The sequence below is a fragment of the Lepisma saccharinum genome, chromosome 2, assembly GCF_977018435.1.
Source record: "Lepisma saccharinum chromosome 2, izLepSacc3.1, whole genome shotgun sequence".
NCBI lineage: Eukaryota > Metazoa > Arthropoda > Insecta > Zygentoma > Lepismatidae > Lepisma > Lepisma saccharinum.
The window spans coordinates 195,727,307-195,746,269 of NC_139230.1; the positions used below are offsets into that span (position 1 = coordinate 195,727,307).

General features: G+C 35.0%; 2 protein-coding genes across 5 annotated transcripts in view; one reads left to right on the forward strand and one right to left on the reverse strand.

The window, feature by feature from the left end:
• The window catches only part of LOC145984247 (uncharacterized), a 32,270-nt gene extending 27,118 nt beyond the window's left edge, over positions 1–5,152 (reverse strand). The window contains exon 1 of the mRNA XM_083117840.1: positions 4,761–5,152. Coding sequence (XP_082973966.1) covers positions 4,761–5,118 — 358 coding nt within the window. The 5' untranslated portion in view covers positions 5,119–5,152. The remainder of the gene's footprint in view (positions 1–4,760) is intronic.
• Positions 5,153–5,631: 479 nt separating this feature from the next.
• LOC145984248 (intracellular hyaluronan-binding protein 4.S-like) overlaps positions 5,632–18,963 on the forward strand; it is a 50,534-nt gene continuing 37,202 nt past the window's right edge. For all 4 annotated transcript variants that reach the window (XM_083117841.1, XM_083117844.1, XM_083117843.1 and 1 more), the window contains exon 1: positions 5,632–6,005. In XM_083117841.1, coding sequence (XP_082973967.1) covers positions 5,753–6,005 — 253 coding nt within the window. In that variant the 5' untranslated portion in view covers positions 5,632–5,752. The remainder of the gene's footprint in view (positions 6,006–18,963) is intronic.

The following is an 18,963-nucleotide window of genomic DNA, read 5'->3' on the forward strand; positions in this document are numbered from 1 at the left end:
GAATGGAAACAGTCTATTTTCACATTTTTTTTGTTTCACAAGCACATATATATATTCCTGATACTACCACGACACCAAATTTTAACTATGTTTGCCTAACCTAACCACATGTCAATGGTTCGTGGGGCTAGCGTCAATGATCTGCAATTATTTTGCAATTTCTAGAAGTTTCTGACAAAGTTTAACTTCAGATTCGTCATTAGCAGCCATCAATTAGTAAGTATGCCAAATATGAAGAAAATCGGAGAGGTGTCCAATCATCTTCAGTCATACCATATATATATATATATATATATCAAAGAAGGTAAAAGGAAACACTCACCGGACAGTAGAAAGATTCAAAATTTTCGCTAATTTATAGCATCATCGGTGTGAGAAGAAATAGACGTCTATTTCTTCTCACACCGATGATGCTATAAATTAGCGAAAATTTTGAATCTTTCTACTGTCCGGTGAGTGTTTCCTTTTACCTTCTTTGATTTTTACTTAGCCCTTTTGGCCCTCCTTGCTTTTATCCATTATATATATATATATATATATATATATATATATATATATATATATATATATATATATATATATATACGTATATACTGAAGCTGATACTTGTAAATTCCAGCATAAAATAACAAAAGGAATTTTTTGTTCATAGAACAAAGAAAGTATCACAGAATAGTGGAAATAATTGTGAAAGTAAATTTGAAGCTTTCCGAAAGTAATTGGCACTGCACTTCCAAAAAGTCCTATTTATCAGTGAAAGGAAGATGTAAAAGGTATCCTACTCAAATATCCCTGCTTCCCATCGACAAGGTGCTCCACTGACTATTGCCGACAAAAGGCTTGAAGGGGTCTCATGCTTGAGACCAGCAACAACATACGTTGAAATCATTTAGAGAAATTATTGTAATGCTGCAAGCCCTTAACCTGGCCCACCTAACCTAACAATGAAAGCAGACATTATCTTTATACTACGAGCCCTAAACCAGATTTGTCTAACCTAACTACAAAACCCCTCTATATCACACACACACATGACCTAGATGGCAGCCGCAAGCAGTCTAACCAAGATGACAGTCGCCGGTTGTAAGAGAAGAATTACAAAGCTGTATAAAGAATTGAAAAAACATTCTTCAACAAACATGCAGTAAGTCATCGATATAACTCCGAAGCATGTGTTAATAGACACAAATAGAAATTGAGCCATCAAAAAAATGCCTGCGTAGCATGATGGAATTGGTATTGCATGATCGGAACTTGACCTAAAATCTCTCTTAAGTGGACCACATTTCTCAACCAAATATTAATATCTCTATAATTTTGGTATAATTTAACAATACAGGGAATTTATCCAATTTGTTTGAAATTTGGGCCTCAAAATCACGAATCTGCACTTAAAATTTGGCACTTAATTGGGGGCAGGTGAATCCGGCCAATTTCTAACATGCCTTTAACTCTATAGAGAAAGCTGGGGAGCCGGAGTGGAGGCAGGGCCACGTTAGCGGTTGGGGGCGGTAGGTCAATAACCCCAGGGGTGGAGCCCGGAATCGGTGGGAAAATTTGAAATTGAGGGTGTAGAAATAAGAACTTAATTTAGATTATTTTGCTATTTCCACGTGTCAGCGCCAAATTTTAACTGCAGATTCGTGATTAGGGGGCCAAAATTAGTGAGCATGCCGAATTTCAAACAAAATGGAGAAATTCCCGGTATTGTAAAATCGCTCCCAAATTTTAAGTTACAAAGAACAGAAATTATTATTAGGAAAAAAAATTTAACATTATTTTCAAGGGGTACACTAGTTCACTGGGAAGAGAAAGGTAACTGTTCAGATTGTTTTATGATTTTCTTCAAATTCTCCTAGCAGGAAGACTAACTATCGTACAATTTTGGCAATCTTGTCACACAAAATTTGAACCTTCCTTAAAGTAACGAGCACTGTTTGGATTTCGAAAAAAAAGTTATTTATGTTGAAAAAAAACAACTTACAAATTACCTTAAACAAGCATGCGTGCTTCTCATAAAAGACGAATTTTCCGCTGACAAGCGACCGTTAGTATTGTAGACTAGTGGGAATTAATGTAGAAATAAATCAGAACCTAGTACCGTCGACCCTCTGTACCCCCGGAATAAGGTGATGATTTTTGTGTCATTTATGAAGATTATGTTCTATACGAACGATTTGTGTTGTTTTTAGCTTTAGATGTATTATAGTGGAGTAATGCGTTTTTTGATGGGACAATTTATGACCTCATTTTCATTGTTGCCATCTGCATGTGATATGAAGGAACGTGTTGTTACATTATTTGTGTTTTGTAACTTGGAGCCATGTTGGAAATATCTGAGATTGAAGGTTGGCAATCCTGGTGTTACATCAGGCCGCACAAGATTTACTGCAGACGATGTTTCAGTTCATGTCACATGGTACTGGGATTTTGTTTGCAACGTGGGCGTGCATTTTTAGTGTGGTAAGTGCTATTCATTGAAAATGCATATTGGGGAGTGTATCAACATTTTCAGTATCGTGGCATTCTTCGACCAGGCAACCACGTACCAGAAAGTGCTTTGTTTTAAGGTTAGTACTTTTTAAAATTATATATTCTTATTGGAAATGGTTGTGGCATGATTTTACAATACTGGATGGGTCCCCAATTTCTTTCATTTTTCGCAGTCAATAATTTAGGCCTCGTAATCATGAATCTGCAATTAAAATTTGGCACTGACATCAAGCAAGGGTAGCCCCATAAACCATTCACAGATAGCCTCACGAACCATGCAGGGTAAGGTTAGGTTAGGCAAACACAGTTAAAATTTAGGGTCATAGTAATGTCAGGATATGCCAGGAGTGTTAGTTTTGCAGGAAAATGAGTGATAGTAGTCCGGAATAGGAGTTTCTTGTGCTTACGCAAGTCATACTTTGCGATCAAATATCTCTTTTTTTTTTGTGGTTTTCTAATGCTGGAACCACTTTTATATTATGTAAAACGTTGAAATTTGTCGATTAATAAAAAAATCGATGTAATTCTCGAGGGGGTACAGTGGGTCGACGGCCCCCAGAACCTTAGTTGAATTCATTGAGGGACTTTATTTTAATGCTAAGAGAACCAAACATGGCCTGCCTAACCTACCTACGAAAGCATATATTGAACAAAATCTTGGGTCAAGAGAAATTCAAAAACCATAAAAACTTAGATATATACATCTTCCCCCACAAAAGAAAATGTCCATTGCTGATTATGGTCAAGGATTTAATCTTAAAAATTGTTCAGATGTATGTCTTTAACCACCTGTCACATTGTAATCAAAGGGTCCCAGTTTCGATATCAGGTGGAGCACATAGAGGTTCAGATCAGGGATGACCAAAAGATCCATTTGGAACTGGATCAGAAATTCCGGATCATAACTTAAACCTACTGCAACAGGAGAAACATTGTCCCACAGGACCACAAATGGTTAACATTCCTTTTATAATCACACAAATGTTTCTCCTAAAGAAACAAATCTCTTTTTTTGTACAGAACATCATTATTTTTCTGAAAGAGATGTAATATCTGTACATCTTACTGCAATAATACAGATAGGTTAGAGCATTACTATTTTAACAGTTAATATAATCAAATTTCCTGAACGTGTACTTTGCCCACTGTTAATGTACAAGCAGTGCATAATATAATTCACCACATACACACGGAGGTGCTTCAAATTAGAAAATATATAAAAACTAAAGTTGTAACTCTTTTAGCCATAAATGTTTCATGGGTGCAATAATTCTCACAATACTTCTAAATTACAAGTTACTTATATTACACTGTACCTGTGAAAATGCTTCTCAAACTTAGAACTGTTTAGATATTCCAAATAACATCTGAATAGTGGATAAATAAGACCCTCTAAACACCAATGTATATGGAGTAATAAAATTCAAATTCAAGATGATTTTGTTAATCGATTGGTAAAGAAAAAAATATCATTAATCCACACCAAATTCTGCGGTACCAGAGAGAAATAACTAGAACAAAAATATTACCGCACACTTCAAGATTCAACAGATTGGGAAGAGTTCAATTTGGTGCACAGAAAATTCTACTACCAATGAAAACTTTTCCCAGATCGTAGGCATAAATGTATTTATTACAGCAAAATTATATATATAAAAAAATAAGTTTTTATTAAGGAATTGAAACCTATTTTCAGAAAGTGTAACTAACCAATGAAGTGTACAAAACATTTCATAGCAACTACTATTACTTAAATTTGTTGACATTCAAGACAAGCTTCATTCATAAGGGACCATTTAAATTCGATATGCTTATGTTTATATGTTCACATCGAGTATAATTAAATTAATTATTTGAACAAATGCACTGCTGGGCAAGGATATGCTAACACGATATGATCCATAAGTGTGTGAGGGAACGATGCAATTTTTTCTAGTTGTGCATACATATCGCGAATGATATTTGTAAAAGGGGAAAACAATCTAATCGCTGGCATTAAGAGGTTTAAAATAACTTAGTAGATAAATGAGAATTAATAAATTTAGTTCGCTCAATAATGTTAGACTTACAAGCAACAGTAATGCACTTGTATGCAAGTATGATTTGATGAACCAGTTCTAGAAATCATCGTAATCTACGTCAATTATCTCGGAACTACTTACATCAGTTCAGACACATAATTTTATGTTCAATTAAATATATTATAATAATGTATTTAAAAATGGCGGGTTTAATTAAATGGCCATGTAGTAAGAAACTAACAATACCTGTATGCGTTCGAAGGTGTGCTTGTAGTGATTTTTCTCGCGGAAATACTCGATTGCAATAACGACACTTAATAGCACTGGGAGATGTAGATCCTTCCAATATAAGGTTTGTTATGGCATCCGCTCGTGGTCGACCACGTCTGGCTTCTTGTCTTATGGCTATCTCTGGAGAGCTGCATGAACTGGCTGGACTTAATTCTATTTTTCTCGCTTCGTCACCCCAGTTCCAGGGATATAACATCGCGTCGTTCATCGGAGGACTACCAGGAAAGTTTCCTGTAATGTTACCTCTTGTTCTGGGCCGTTTAGGTGTTGTTAAGGCCATTTCAGTGTAGGAATCTTCTGTATCACTCTCCATCGACCTGCACCTCGTTTCGCGGTACACAGTTAAGCACTTGCCGCCAAGAAATATTTACGAAAATTCCCGCGCATTGTGCGGCCGCCTTATAGGTTGAAAGCACAGTGTAGGCTGAACAGACGGCATCTACATCGAAAGGCTTTTTAATATTGCTATGTCTGCATGTGCTTGATATTCAAAATAATGAGACAATAAATGATAAAATTACCGGAGAAATTTTATTAGACGTATGTGTAAACACATTACGTAATAGACACATTGAACACACAATTGCCTTTTTGATCTGAAAATTTCCCGCCAACAACACCGTCTGCCATATGTAGTATGAGGAGCACTGCATGACGTTTTTATTAAATAATAGATAATCATGTAGCTGTTATTTTTATTTTGAAAAATAGGTTAACCATGCAAGAAAATTATTTATAAATGTATTTTTAAGTAATTGAAATTAAATGTATTTGTAGATTGTAAACCAACAAAAAAAATCTGACAGTCAACTCATGAGAAGCCTGTGTGGGTATAAACGCTTGTTACCTCGTGCAGAAAACGCCATATTGAATGACTGAAACAAAATAGGCTCGGAGCAGCCAAATTTATCGTAAGCATCCTCTTCAAAAAGGGGATTTCTTAAAGAATGGAGAACTCTTATGGAATTGGTGTTACGAATAGGTACGCTTTATTCTTGAATGACGAAGAAGATCCGCTAGAAATATTAAAGGCTCAGGAACAGGAGAAGGAAGCAAGACGGAAAACTAAGCTATCCGAAAAGGAAAATGCCAACAATAAAACCAAACCTGTGGCGAAGGGAAAACAGGCACCCGTAGTGAGGAAAGGAATAAAGGACTCGCAAAGTGTAAAAACAGTGGAAATAACGAAACCGAAGGAAGGTATGTGAAAAGTAAAAAATGTGTGAAGTGATATATAGTTTCTTATACATGATCGTTCTCACTTCATGTATTTTGCCCATAATTGGAAGTATCAGCTAAGTATGCAGCTGGTTGGTGTAACATATGTGGTGTATATCCTGAGTTAAGTTTTAAGGCAGTACTGTGTATTAGCATAGATTACTTTCATGTCCATTGTTCAAAACAAATGGACACCATGTTGCAGTAATTTCCCCAACGTGCCTTACATGGAGATTGTTGTTTTGTTTGAGTTCCATGGAGGTCCATAGACCTATAGTTCCGCAATATACATTGTGTACCTGCATTAACGATATAATGAGAGGAATCGGAAAATAAACTATTCCTAATACTAGCAGACAAAAATACTGCGTAATGCATGTGCACATTGTTCAGGTTGACGAGGCTCTGGTGTCCGGACTCCACAGCCAGGACAATGTTTTTTTTTGGCAAGGGGGGGGGGGATTGTTGTATGGTGGGTGCCCCTGCTCGCCTCGTTTCTTTGTAGATCTGGAGATTTTAGTTCTGATGTATTTAATTTTTTGTTGGCAAGAGCGTCATGAATTGTAATAAAGTTGCAAACAGTTTCAATCAAGATACATTTTGACTTAATTCCTATATTTCGTTGTTCAGGGACTTTTCATATAACATGATGGGTGATGTAATTTTATTTTCAATCTGAAAATTGTGCACAGACCTATATGCAATTACTTGGTTACCCAGAGGACATGTATGTGCAAGATATTTATTTAATTTCCTATCATTACCATTACAATTGAATTAGATGAGAATAATAATAAAATTGATTTCCTACTAAGAGAGGTGCAGATTGTAGTTAAAACATATATTTGACCTTTAGCATCGTGTCATACATTTTCAGACTGAATTCCCGACCTGGATATGGGTGTTTTAAATCAGTACCATCTAGTTCGCTGCACTTTTTGAATTCTCTGCACTTGCACATCTAGTTGGTTACCTGGTGCAGACTCATCTACTTCATTGATTTGGCGTTTCCACTATGTTCTGGAGCAGCGTGTGGTGGTCACGTGGTGCGTTCTAACTAATGAAATGAACCTTTAAAGCAGCGGATAGGCATTTGTGAATATTCTGAACTTTGGAACACCGCTTTTCATGTACTTGGTTGAAGGTCATTTCCTTGCTTCAGCCTGACCCCGGGATACACCTGCACTACACCTAGTGTCAAGAAGTGCAGGGCACTGGATGCCCTATTTATCCTCATTGTCATGTTCAACTTATAGGGCAGAATAGCTATGTGAAATACAAAATTCGTGATGGGTCTTGATTCATTTTTTTTTAAATATCTTTATTTCTGCTGTTGATTAATGGTTCATGTAACTTTACGAGAAATTTTACATGGTCTGTGTAGTCTGTTGTGTTCACAACATGATACATGTATAGATGCAAAGATGACAAACTGCCTTGGTGACTGGGTACATGAATGGCTGAATCACATGGAGCTATATTCCGGCCGTCCTAGCAACTGGTGTCCATTCACAGCGCAGGATGGTTATTTTGACAAAATCTTGTTTCCCTGCTGGCTGCTTTGGGGAGGGTATTTGTAATGTTGCTGCTTCTTGCCCAAACATAAGGGCCTAATTGGTGGTTTGACCGCAAGTGCCTTCGTAGGTAAATGTGGAAACAGAGGGTTACTGCCATAAAGGTGGTCTCCGCACTGGATATAAGGATGGCGGGACTAGATTTGCTAGTGGAATGCCTTTGGTGGTGGACCGTCTACCAAGCTGGAAATGATGACTACCAACATGTGAAAAATGGTTGGGTATGACGTATGAGCATGGTCATAACCGCAAGCTCCTTTTCACAACAAAATAGTTTCTCCAAACAAACAACGGCCCTAGTTCCTTTTGTTTTATTGTGATTTCTTCCGCAAGGAAGAAAACCTTGGATGAAAAGTCCCTGTGCAGCATTCTCTTTGGTATAATTTAACAATACAGGGAATTTCTCCAATTTGTTTGAAATTTTGGATACTTACTAATTTGGGTCTCCTAATCACGAATCTGCACTTAAAATTTGGCACTCAAGTATAGAAATTCCTGAATTATGGCTAGCCCCACGAACCATTGGCACGTGGTTAGGTTAGGTTAGGAAACATAGTTAAATTTTAGGGTCGTAGTTATATCAGGAATATATATATTTCGTTCTTTAAGTATTCGAAATGGAAAATCTTGCGATAATGAGCAATTGTGCATTGGCGGTAGCGATGACTGACCCTCTTATTTTGCAAGTTTGACACGTGAGCGCCAAATTTCAACTTCAGATTTGTGATTAGGAGCCCTAATTTAGTGAGTATGCCGAATTTCGAACAAAATGGAGAAATTCCCGGTATTGTAAAATCGCTCCTTCTCTTCTTCCATTCAGCTCTGGCCATAAGGAAGCATGGTCCACTCTCCTTCTCTATGTGGGACTTAGGTTCACAGGAGTCGTGGGTCTGCGCAGGTTGCTTTGCTTGTGGTTCCACAATACAAATACAATTTTTACTTGGTTCGATTTCGATTTAACTCTTAACACACACTGCGGAGTTTTAGCGATTACTTAAGGTTTTGCTATATGCTTTCAAGGTTAGGTTCTTTTAGCATTAAAATAAAGTCCCTAAATTCATTCTTCTAAGGTTCTGATTTACTTCTACATTAATTCCCACTACAGTCACTTGTCAAGAGAATACCTTGTCCATGAGAAGCGCGCATGCTTGCGTGAGGTAATTTTTTATTTTTTCCCCCCCTCGAATCCAAACTGTGCCCTTTACTTTAAGGAAGGTTGAAATTTCGTGTGACAATGATTTCCAAAATTCTATGATAATTAGTCTTTCTGCTAGGAGAATTTGAGAAGAATTGTAATACAATCGGAACAGTTACCCAAACAATTTATTTATACACCCATTACAGCATTGTAAATGCATACCTCATCCTTGTGTGCTTGTGAAAAATCGTTACACAATTGGAACTGAACAATGACTTGTTAAACTTGTATGTATAAGAAGAAAATAGCATTTCTTGGATGTCCCACTGTACAATATTGAAATAGAAGAAATATCAATTGAAAATTATATAAGAAATTATTCCATAGCTACATACCGTGAAGTCTCATATTTTACTGAACAAAAGTATGTTGTGCAAATTCTGCATGAAGCCAATTTGCAACATTTTCCCTTGGCCATGTGTTTGTTTTATATGCACATAGACTAGTCAGATTTTTCAAGTATTGACTCAAAATTTCTTGTTTTGGGATACATGGAATCAACTAACATAGGCCCGCATCTAGTTTGCTGCACTTGTTGATGCTTGGTGTAGTGCAGGTGTATCTTGGTGTCTGGCTGGTGCAAGGAAATTACATTCAACCAAGTAGATGAAAAGCAGTGTTCAAGTTCCTGTGGTAGATGGGTCTGTAGAAAGCTAGTGAATATTTGCTATGTTTTTGTCCAGTTCTGATTGTGTAATTATTTTTGCAAGTTGTACTGAGGAGTTAGGAATGATTTTTGAACATTAGAAATGGTTGTGGAAGCATGATTAACATTCAGGTAAACTGATTTTCTTATTTGAATGATGCAGGAGGTATTAATTGGTTATTACTCATGTTAAAGCAAGTTGCACAAGTGACCACTCTCTCTTCACATGGACACTGGGCGGTATTCATAAGAGGGCATGAAGGGAAGCATGGAAATATTGAGGCAACCAAATGCAACAATCTTAACCTTCTCAAAATATAAAAAAATAATAGAGTAACGATGCAGGAGTGTAATTAAAGATTTAAGAGCACCAAATAACCTTTTAACCCACTCTGGTAAGCATATTGGATGGTATGTAAAAATTGTTCTGCACCAATATTGCAGAAGGCTATCAGAAAACCAGTTCATTACATGCTTATCGATATTAACAAAATTCATGTAGAAAACTTGCATGCTAAATTAGTCATGCTTGACCTACTCTAACCCCTTGAGAAAGTGAAATATTTTGCATGGTTTACGAAGATATTGTTATGTACGTTTTCCGTTGTTTTTAGCACATGGAGATGTTATTGTGAAGAAAGGTATGTCTGTTGCCTTAATGTTAAGCAGAACAATCTGAAGGCTTCAGCCAAGTGAACATAGCACACAACACAACATTCCACAACAGCAGCAGACAGGATGTTGCCTTCCGTTTCATAAATGTATTATAAATAAAGTAAAATCAAACATGAAGGAATGAAAACTTATGAAACCAAAATAGTGAAATTATTGTTAGGGAGTGTGTGAGATTGGTGTTTATAATTTTTTGTCAGGGTTTAGGTAGGTTAGGGTAGGAGTGTCAGGTTTGGTGCTGATGGCAATTTTAGACATTTTTGTTTAGTTAGGAGTGCTAAGTTTGATGGTGTGATCTCTTGCATGTGTTGTTTAACTATTTGAGTGTGCATATAACTTGGTTTTTACTAATAAATAGTGGCTAAAGTACTCGGAGATGTCAGGTTTTTACTTATGCAGGCTACTTTGGGATCAACTATCTCAGTTATTTGTGTTTTTCACATGCTGGAACCAATTTTATATTTTGTAAAACATGAAAATCTGTCTAAAAGAGAGGGTAAAGTGGACCAATTGTCCCATGATTTATATCACAATTATGAAATCAGTACCTGGGTGTGACTTTATCTTTGTTCTCTGTGTTAGGCCACCATTAGAAATACTTCTGCAGATAATTGATACTATACAGCGTCTCAACCTTAGAAGTCAGTATGGGTTAAATGGAGCACAGTGTTGCCAGATCAACAAACGGAGGAGCATAGTCACTGTTAGTCGCTAATGATTGTGACAAATTTACTTCCTTAATATCGTATAGGAAATCTTCAAAATCTGTGTATTTGATGCATTTTGAAAAAACAAACTATTTTACATTTGCATTATATGTGTAATACATGTAACTATTGTTTCTTCTTTCGTTGAATGTTGTATCTTTTACATAAACAGAATTGAAACATTAAGATATTTTTTTCCGGAAAATAAAGCACACTTTACTTTCTACGAACCGGGGAACATGCCTGCAACTGAATTGTAACCTTCGTGGTGCACAATGAATTTGATACGTGAGGCAGCCCGTATAAACAAACTACAATTGCAGAATAAATAACAGTGCTGTGGAGTAACATTGCATTCTAAAAATAACTTCAAACAATTGTCAACATTTTTCTCGCTTGGTCTGCATGTGAATCGCGACAAACTGAAAAGTTTCTCGCTAACGAACTTTTTCGTGTTACGGTCTGATGATTTATACAAAATATATAATGTGTGTGTGTGTGTGTCTATATATATATATATATATATATATATATATATATATATATATATATATATATATCCTCATAAGCAAATTAATTTACTCTTGCAAGTGTTTTGCAAAATTGCTTAATTATGGAAATTTCAGATCACATGAATTTATGACAGGTTATATAATGCCGTTATTAAATAGAGCATAAAAAACTCTACAGGATAATGATTTCACTGTTTGAAATTTATGACTTCTACATTTTGTAAATTTTGTAACATCTGGTGATGCAGCGGTGGTAGAGAAGGACGGAGCTATTGGCAAAAGTCATGTATTAGAGAGAGAGGGAAGTACTCCATTTACTTACGTACTGAATTTTAAGGTTGAGAGACACTATAGGATGTCATGCACAATCATTATAAAATTGCCGTTTCAAATTTAAACTTGTTCTTTATCCTGCAAAATGACCAGTCATTGCTTCTCGATTTTTACCATTATGGCATGCCTGCCAAATATATAAGTGTAGGAATTTAGGGGTTGTTTTAATAATTTCAAGAATTTTCTCCAGACTGCCAAATGTAACTTTTCAAGCAGCTTGCCTGGAAAATCATGCTTTTCTCTAATTTGGGTATATTATCATTGCATTGTACCTATTGCATATTCACTAAATACTTTCATGATGGTAAAATTTGCGTCGTTGTGGCCGGAAAGGTATGTAGCAGGAAAGTGTACAATCTGGGAAGGTTAAATTGGGGTTCCACCATAGTAAAATACGTGTGTTTTTAAGCGATTGTCACTGGCAGCAACTAAGCTCAAGCTATTTTTTGTTAGGAAATTTTTTTTTTTTTTTGTTGAGAAATTTCACAAGAAGAAATGTCAGTTTCTTTTCCATATTTTTAATCGTTACATTATTCCTGATTATTTGGTTTCATGCTGAATTCATTGAGTGCTTTGCATTTTTCACCTCCATAAAATTTCAATCATGTACACCCTAATGTAGCATGTAAATGTGGCAAATTTCTTCCATAAGCATGTGCGAACTTATTGCAGTTGTCATTTTACTCTTGTTTTAAAGTATATAGCTTCCATTGCATAGTGCAGGGATCGTGAAACTTGCTGAACACAACCAGTAGCTCATGGTAATATTTCCTGAGGCTTGTGAATGGTTGGTTACATGGGGGGCAGGGGGGGCGGCTGGCAGTGATGTTGAGGGAAACTTTTGCACTGTCACTCCTTTGTGCTGCTTGCACCTTTTGTGATCTTCTCTTATTACTAGAAACTTTGCTATGTATATCCTCACCAGATAATGAATTTCATCATTATTGCCTGTGCACATCCAGATTTTCTTGAATACTACATTTTTTTAAGCAAATGTTGCAGTTTGTATCAGCCGCGTGTAACTTTAAATAGAATTTTTTAGAACCTCAAGGGAGTAATCAATACATTTTCACTCTTGCTGTAATTTTAGTATTGTGTTTAAAAAAAAGTGGGGATTGACTAGCTTGCAATTATTTAAAGTATTTTCTTGATATTTGCAATGTGCTATGCACCATCCCGTAGATTAAAACTGAAATAAGTTTATTTTTTATGGATGCATAGTAGGCCTATTCAGGATGTTTTGATACTATTGCATGTTGTTCATCTGGTGCCAAATTATATCTGTATGGTAACATTAGCATGCATTAGCTCACTATTCTTAGTTCCATCCAGAAAGTAGGCTGCATTCAGGTAAGTAGAAGGGTAAGATTTATTACTGCTTTTGGGTCTTGTGTACAAGCTAACACTAACAGTGATTGATTAATGGATATCTTCTGTTTACAATTGTGAATCATAAATCTAGAATTCTCTTTCCTTCCACATTTAATTAATTATATAACATCTTTATTATTTGTAGATATGTTCAATGGACATATAGTATTTGCTGGAATGTCCGATTTTTGTTGGATGTATGATATGTGATGGTACGTTCAACATTTTTTTCACATCTCTAAATATTTGCGATTTGGTCATTTCAGATTTGATGCTACTATTGTGTTCAAATTTACCTTCTTGCCTAGACTTGTGAACTATTAGTGCATCTGGTGCTGGTGTACAGTTCAATTGCCACAATTGAGTGTTAGTTATAAAGAGGCCAGGAAAACTCATTACTACCATGAAGTTATCATGACTAGCTATGGGTATTTAATGTTGTTTGTTTAAAATGCCTGTTGGGAGTCAACGGAAACTTGAGTTATGGTTATATTTTATTAATTTTTTTGTTTGCCATTCTGCGCGAGTCCTAAGGAAATTAAATAGTGGGAAAATCTGGTTTAAAAATGGTCGCATATGTGGGAATATAAGAATTTAGTATTTTGTGTGGTGTTTTTCATACCATTATTCCCCATATTTTTTTCAATCAACAGTATATTGTAAGTTTTCATTTCAGTGATATTTCCGTAGAACTTGATTCAAGAACTTCTTATTTTTTGTGATCAGCAATTTACAATTTGCATCTGTAACACCTTTTCGTGAGTTGCCATGTAGCTAAGTTGGTATGGATGAAGAAGAGTTCCCCATTGTGAATGTTGCTCTTGATGTGTGAAAATTATTGCTTTCACTACTGTTAGTCTCATCTTTGCAGCTAATTAAATAATAGCATGATCTCATTAAAATGGAATTTCTTATTTTTTTTATTAAAGAGGATGTAATCTCAACATTTTTTGCATCTAGTCTACGTATAGAATGAACAACTTTTTTACTGTGCGTACCAGGTAGTGCTGGATGAGTAAAACATTATAGGGTAATCAATTTCAATATTATATAGAAGTTTTCTTGTGGACTTTTTTTTTCCACTTTTCATAGTCTACAGCACTTTTAACCTTTAGCCGCCTGATGGCTGAAATTTTGACTGCCACATGTATACCCTTTAACCGCCCATCATTGTGTGGCAGCAATTAACGTGCCATTTGGAAAACTATACAATATGTTTCAGTTCTGTCTTTTTCGATCTTTAGTATACATATGAAGGTATGATGTACTCAAATTACAAAACAATATATCTACTGTTACTACTTTTAACATGTGAAGTTTGAAAAAATATCTTTGTTCCATCATATTGTTATGGGATAATTTGTAAAAGTGGCTGTATGTTCAGAACTACTGCATCTTAACAAAAAAATTAAATTCTACAAGCAAGTGTGAGTAAATAGCAACTTTCTAAGTAATGTCTGACAATTAAGGATTCAGGGGGAGGGGGGGGGTTCAAAAACCCAATTGTCGAATTTTGCCCCAACTATGTGTTAGCACACGGCAGCATTTAACATGCAATTTTTTGAAAATTATAAAGTTCTTTCTGTTTTGGTCGTTAGTTTATGCCTAAAGGTATTATATACTTGAATTACAAAACAATACATGCTATTATTAACAAGCACCATTCAGAAAAGCCCTTTGTTTCCCTTTTGTTAATATGGGTTAAGTTGAAGGTAAAAGGCTATAACTGCTGAACTACTGCATCTTTTTGAACAATTTAACATCTTAATTTTAAATGTAAGAATGAGTAAAAAGCAAAATTTAAGGAACATCCGACAATGAAGGGACCAGGGGGGTAAGTGGGGGCAATGGCTTACTTTTTTTTTTAAAAAAAAATACATTACATATTCTCTTTTGTCGTGCTTCCATCGAGCATCCATAGGGATGATGCTAGAAGCTAAATTGTGGACATTGTCACAAAGCTGGCAACAGTGCTGCTTTGTACATATAATGTTATTTTTTACTCAAGAATCATGTCTGATTTCAATGAAACTTTGCGTGGTTGGTGCTACATACTAAAATTTATTCATTAACTCAACTTTCTTCTTCCTTTAATACTAATTATTGGGAGGCACAATGTATAAACTTTACCTCTGCTAAAAGCCCTGTCTGTAGGAAAAGAAAGAACCAGTTTCATCTGCCTACGTCAGTAGTTCTCATGTTACTTTTCTTGTTGTACTTTGCGGCAAGTTTGAAAAGCGTGTGCTTGAAATGGCTCTGGCGTAAGTGAAAATATAAATGCATGAGAGGTCCGACAGATAAGGGTTTAAAAGTATAATTCCCTGAATACATGAATAACCTAGAGGTTAGCAGATGAGAACCAAATGTAAAATGTTTTTGTAATTAATCTTTTCCAACCTTAGAAAACAAAACTATTTTTGGACATTTACTTTACAAGACCCAATGTGTCAATTTTACTCCCTCAAGAAAGTGACAAATTGACAGAATTTTGTACTCTGTCTATTTATGGGCATCAGAGAGAATAATTTTTAAGGCTCTTGTCAATACATCAAAAAACGTCTATATTGACTGGCACCACGAAACCAATTAATGTGTCCCACTCCTAATATTTTATGCCAAAACAAGTACTGGATTCTGTGCAATGTAATATGCAGTTGGTTTTTGACATATTTTGGGCTCGTTTAATGTACTACTGCATTATATGTAGTATCGGATCTTGTCCTCTAGAGGATGAGAACTTTTCAGGCATGCACTTTTCAAACTCACGGCAATGGGAAATACAATTTCCCCATAATTGTAGGGCTCTTAGCAGAGGTAAAATTTATACATTTTGCCTCCCAGTTATGAAAGTTTAAAAAAAAGAATAAAAATTGAAATGTTACACAATAATTCATATTAAAAGCTCCCCTATTACCACCACAATAGAATGAATGCATGAAAAGTGCATGTGGTAGTGGTATACAACCATGCAAAGTCATATTGAGAGTAGGCAATAACTTATAAGTGTGTAACAAAAGCAACATTGTAATATTTCAGAAAGTAATTCTGGAAAATTGATTCTAGTGTCGGTCCCATATTTCAGAAAGTAATTCTGGAAAATTGATTCTAGTGTCGGTCCCATGAATACTGGTTGGATCATACTTTCAGGGAAGCATGGCAATGTACCATGCTTTGAAGTCATGCAATCCCCATCCCCCAATTAAAAAAAAAAAAATGGGAAAGGAAAATTATAATTTTGGGGTAATAGGTCTCATGCTGGACCTGTATTGTTGCCTATTGGGAATAAATTAAAAGAAAAGAAAGACAAAACTGAATTATAGTCTGTAGTTTTCAAGTAATGATTTACGTGCTGTCATGTGCTGGTTTCATTTGAAATTGGCTGCCAACTAGAGATTGAAGTTGATAATTTATTGACTGTCATAGTTAAGATGTTATTTATTACATCATATGAATCCAGTAATATTAACTAGGTATGGTATAAATCAATGTGTAATCTTCTGGCATAAACAAATATATACATTCCAAATTTTAAATTACCACCCAGGTTAAATCGAATAACTTGCCTGGTACCAAGAACGAGATTTAACCTGGCTGGTAACTCAAGAACACTTGTTCAAATTGTCACCAGGAAAGTTACAAAATATGTACATATGACTTTCAGTCAATTTGCTAATCTGATCCTTCTTAAAAACAATTTAATTGGGTGCAGAATTGAGCAACTTTTTTAATGAATATAAAAATACACAGAATTTAAGTGCATAACTGTGAAATAGTTTACTTCATTCAATTAATTCATTGACCATTTTGTCTAATTAGGGTGATTTTCTAATACATGTGAAAACAAACCAACTCCCAAAATCTATGGGCTTGGGTATTCTTTGCCCCTTTTCCTTCTTTCTTGCTGAAACTACAACTGCAGTTGACAATGAACACTGTTTTAGTTAAAATGATTATTTTGACTATTAACCCCTTTGCATGTACATAGAACAAAGGCCATATGCCTACCCATGCCATTCTTCTGGTACAGCCTTTCTTTGTCAGTAGTAATAAAACTTCTTGTGATTTCCGCTAACAGAAGGAAGTTGGAAGTCATGAAACTCTGCCCGAGATTAGATTACCAGAGATACCTGGAGATTTTTCCAATGAGAGCTGTATTCAGCTGTTGAAAAAAAATGGTCAAGTGTAACCTTTGGCATACGGGTGAGTTTTCCCAGGATATGGGGATCAAGTTGACATGTTTCAAGCAAAACCATATAAGCAGAAATTACAATTGAGGATGTATGTAATGCAGTGTTACATTGTCATGTTGACTATTGTATAAAAAAGTGACATGAAGCTGATCAAATGAACAGGACTAGATATATAATTGTGTGTGTTACTCGCAAAGATTTGAAGTTGAATGTAAATATGTAGGAGCTAACTTGATTTTTAATCCCCTTTAAATTAAAAATGAATGTGTGTGTGTGTGTGTGTGTGTGTGTGTGTGTGAGTCTGAAACAAGATGGTTTGATTTGAATCAGGGTTATTTAAATCACTTTAAATAATTTATAGAATAATGTACATAAGAATATCTTAGATATCACAATCACTTTTGGTGAAAGTACATTAATCTTGTAATCATTTAATGGTGTTTATTAGGCTTTAAGAAAGGATAGAAAATATATGTACTGAGGGGGGTGAAGCTCATACAAAAGGAAATGTAATATCTAAACTGTGAGCATACTTAAATTTATATTTATTTAAAATTCAATAATTTTTATAGGCAAAAATTGCAAACATTAGTGTAGAAAAATTTACAAAATACTTATGTTAAATCATAAATAGTGTCATTATTATTTAAAAAATTGCCAAGTTTCAGACATAGACTATAAAATATATTTTAAGTTAGAATTATAGAGTACATCCAGAACGTCTTATTTTCACTGGAAGAAAAGTTACTGACATGTTTGTAGTTTTATTAACACACTCAACAAACATTTCCACAGTATCTGAAACAGAAATGTACATTTACAAATAATTTTATATTTGCTTTAATCAAACTATTTAAATATTTTACGGGATAGTTTACTAGAAAAAGCCTTTCTATAATAAAAAAACATATATCTATATGTATGGTGCCAAAAGACATACAAACAATTTTAAGCATTTTTTTTTTAAAGAAAATGATTTTTATCTAACCTGGTGTGAAATATACATAATAAATTCCGGAATTTAGTGACTGAACTTTTAATGACTTTTTCCTTAAATTTTATTCGGTACTTTTGAACTTACTCTAATTCAGGAATTTTAGTGTACTTATTTCAATATTTGTTCTTATTTGTGTTAGCAGCTTAACCCATATTTTTTATTGAAGGCTCTGGATTTGAGTTCTTGGCACGTCAGTGTGTTTAATCTATAGTTAATCCTCATAGTTACAACTAACCTACAAGTGGTAAAGTAAATTTAAGTAACTACATACTAAAGAATTACTTTTGCTTCTGAAATGGACACTCCAGTACCCTTGACCCTCTATACCCCTTTGAGAAAGTGAATATTGTCCATGGTTAGTGATTGTTGTTGCACGTTTTCCATTGATTGAAAATGTGTTATTGTCTAGTTAAGTATGGTATGTCTGTTACTTTAGCATGAAGCAAAACAGCCCAAAGGCTTCATGCAACAGCAGCAGAGGGACATTGCCTACCAGTTCATAAATGTATTACAAAATAAATCAAACGTGAAGGACTGAAAGCTTATGAAACCAAAATAGAAGTAAAATTATCATTAGAGGTGTTATTGTTTTATTGGCGTTTATAATTTTAGGTCATTGGGTGGGGTGCTGAGAGCAATTTATAGACATTTTTGTCAAGTTAGGAGTGCTAAGTTTGATGGTGTGATCTTTTGTACGTGTTTAGCTATTTGAGTGTGCATACAACATGTTTTTTAATACT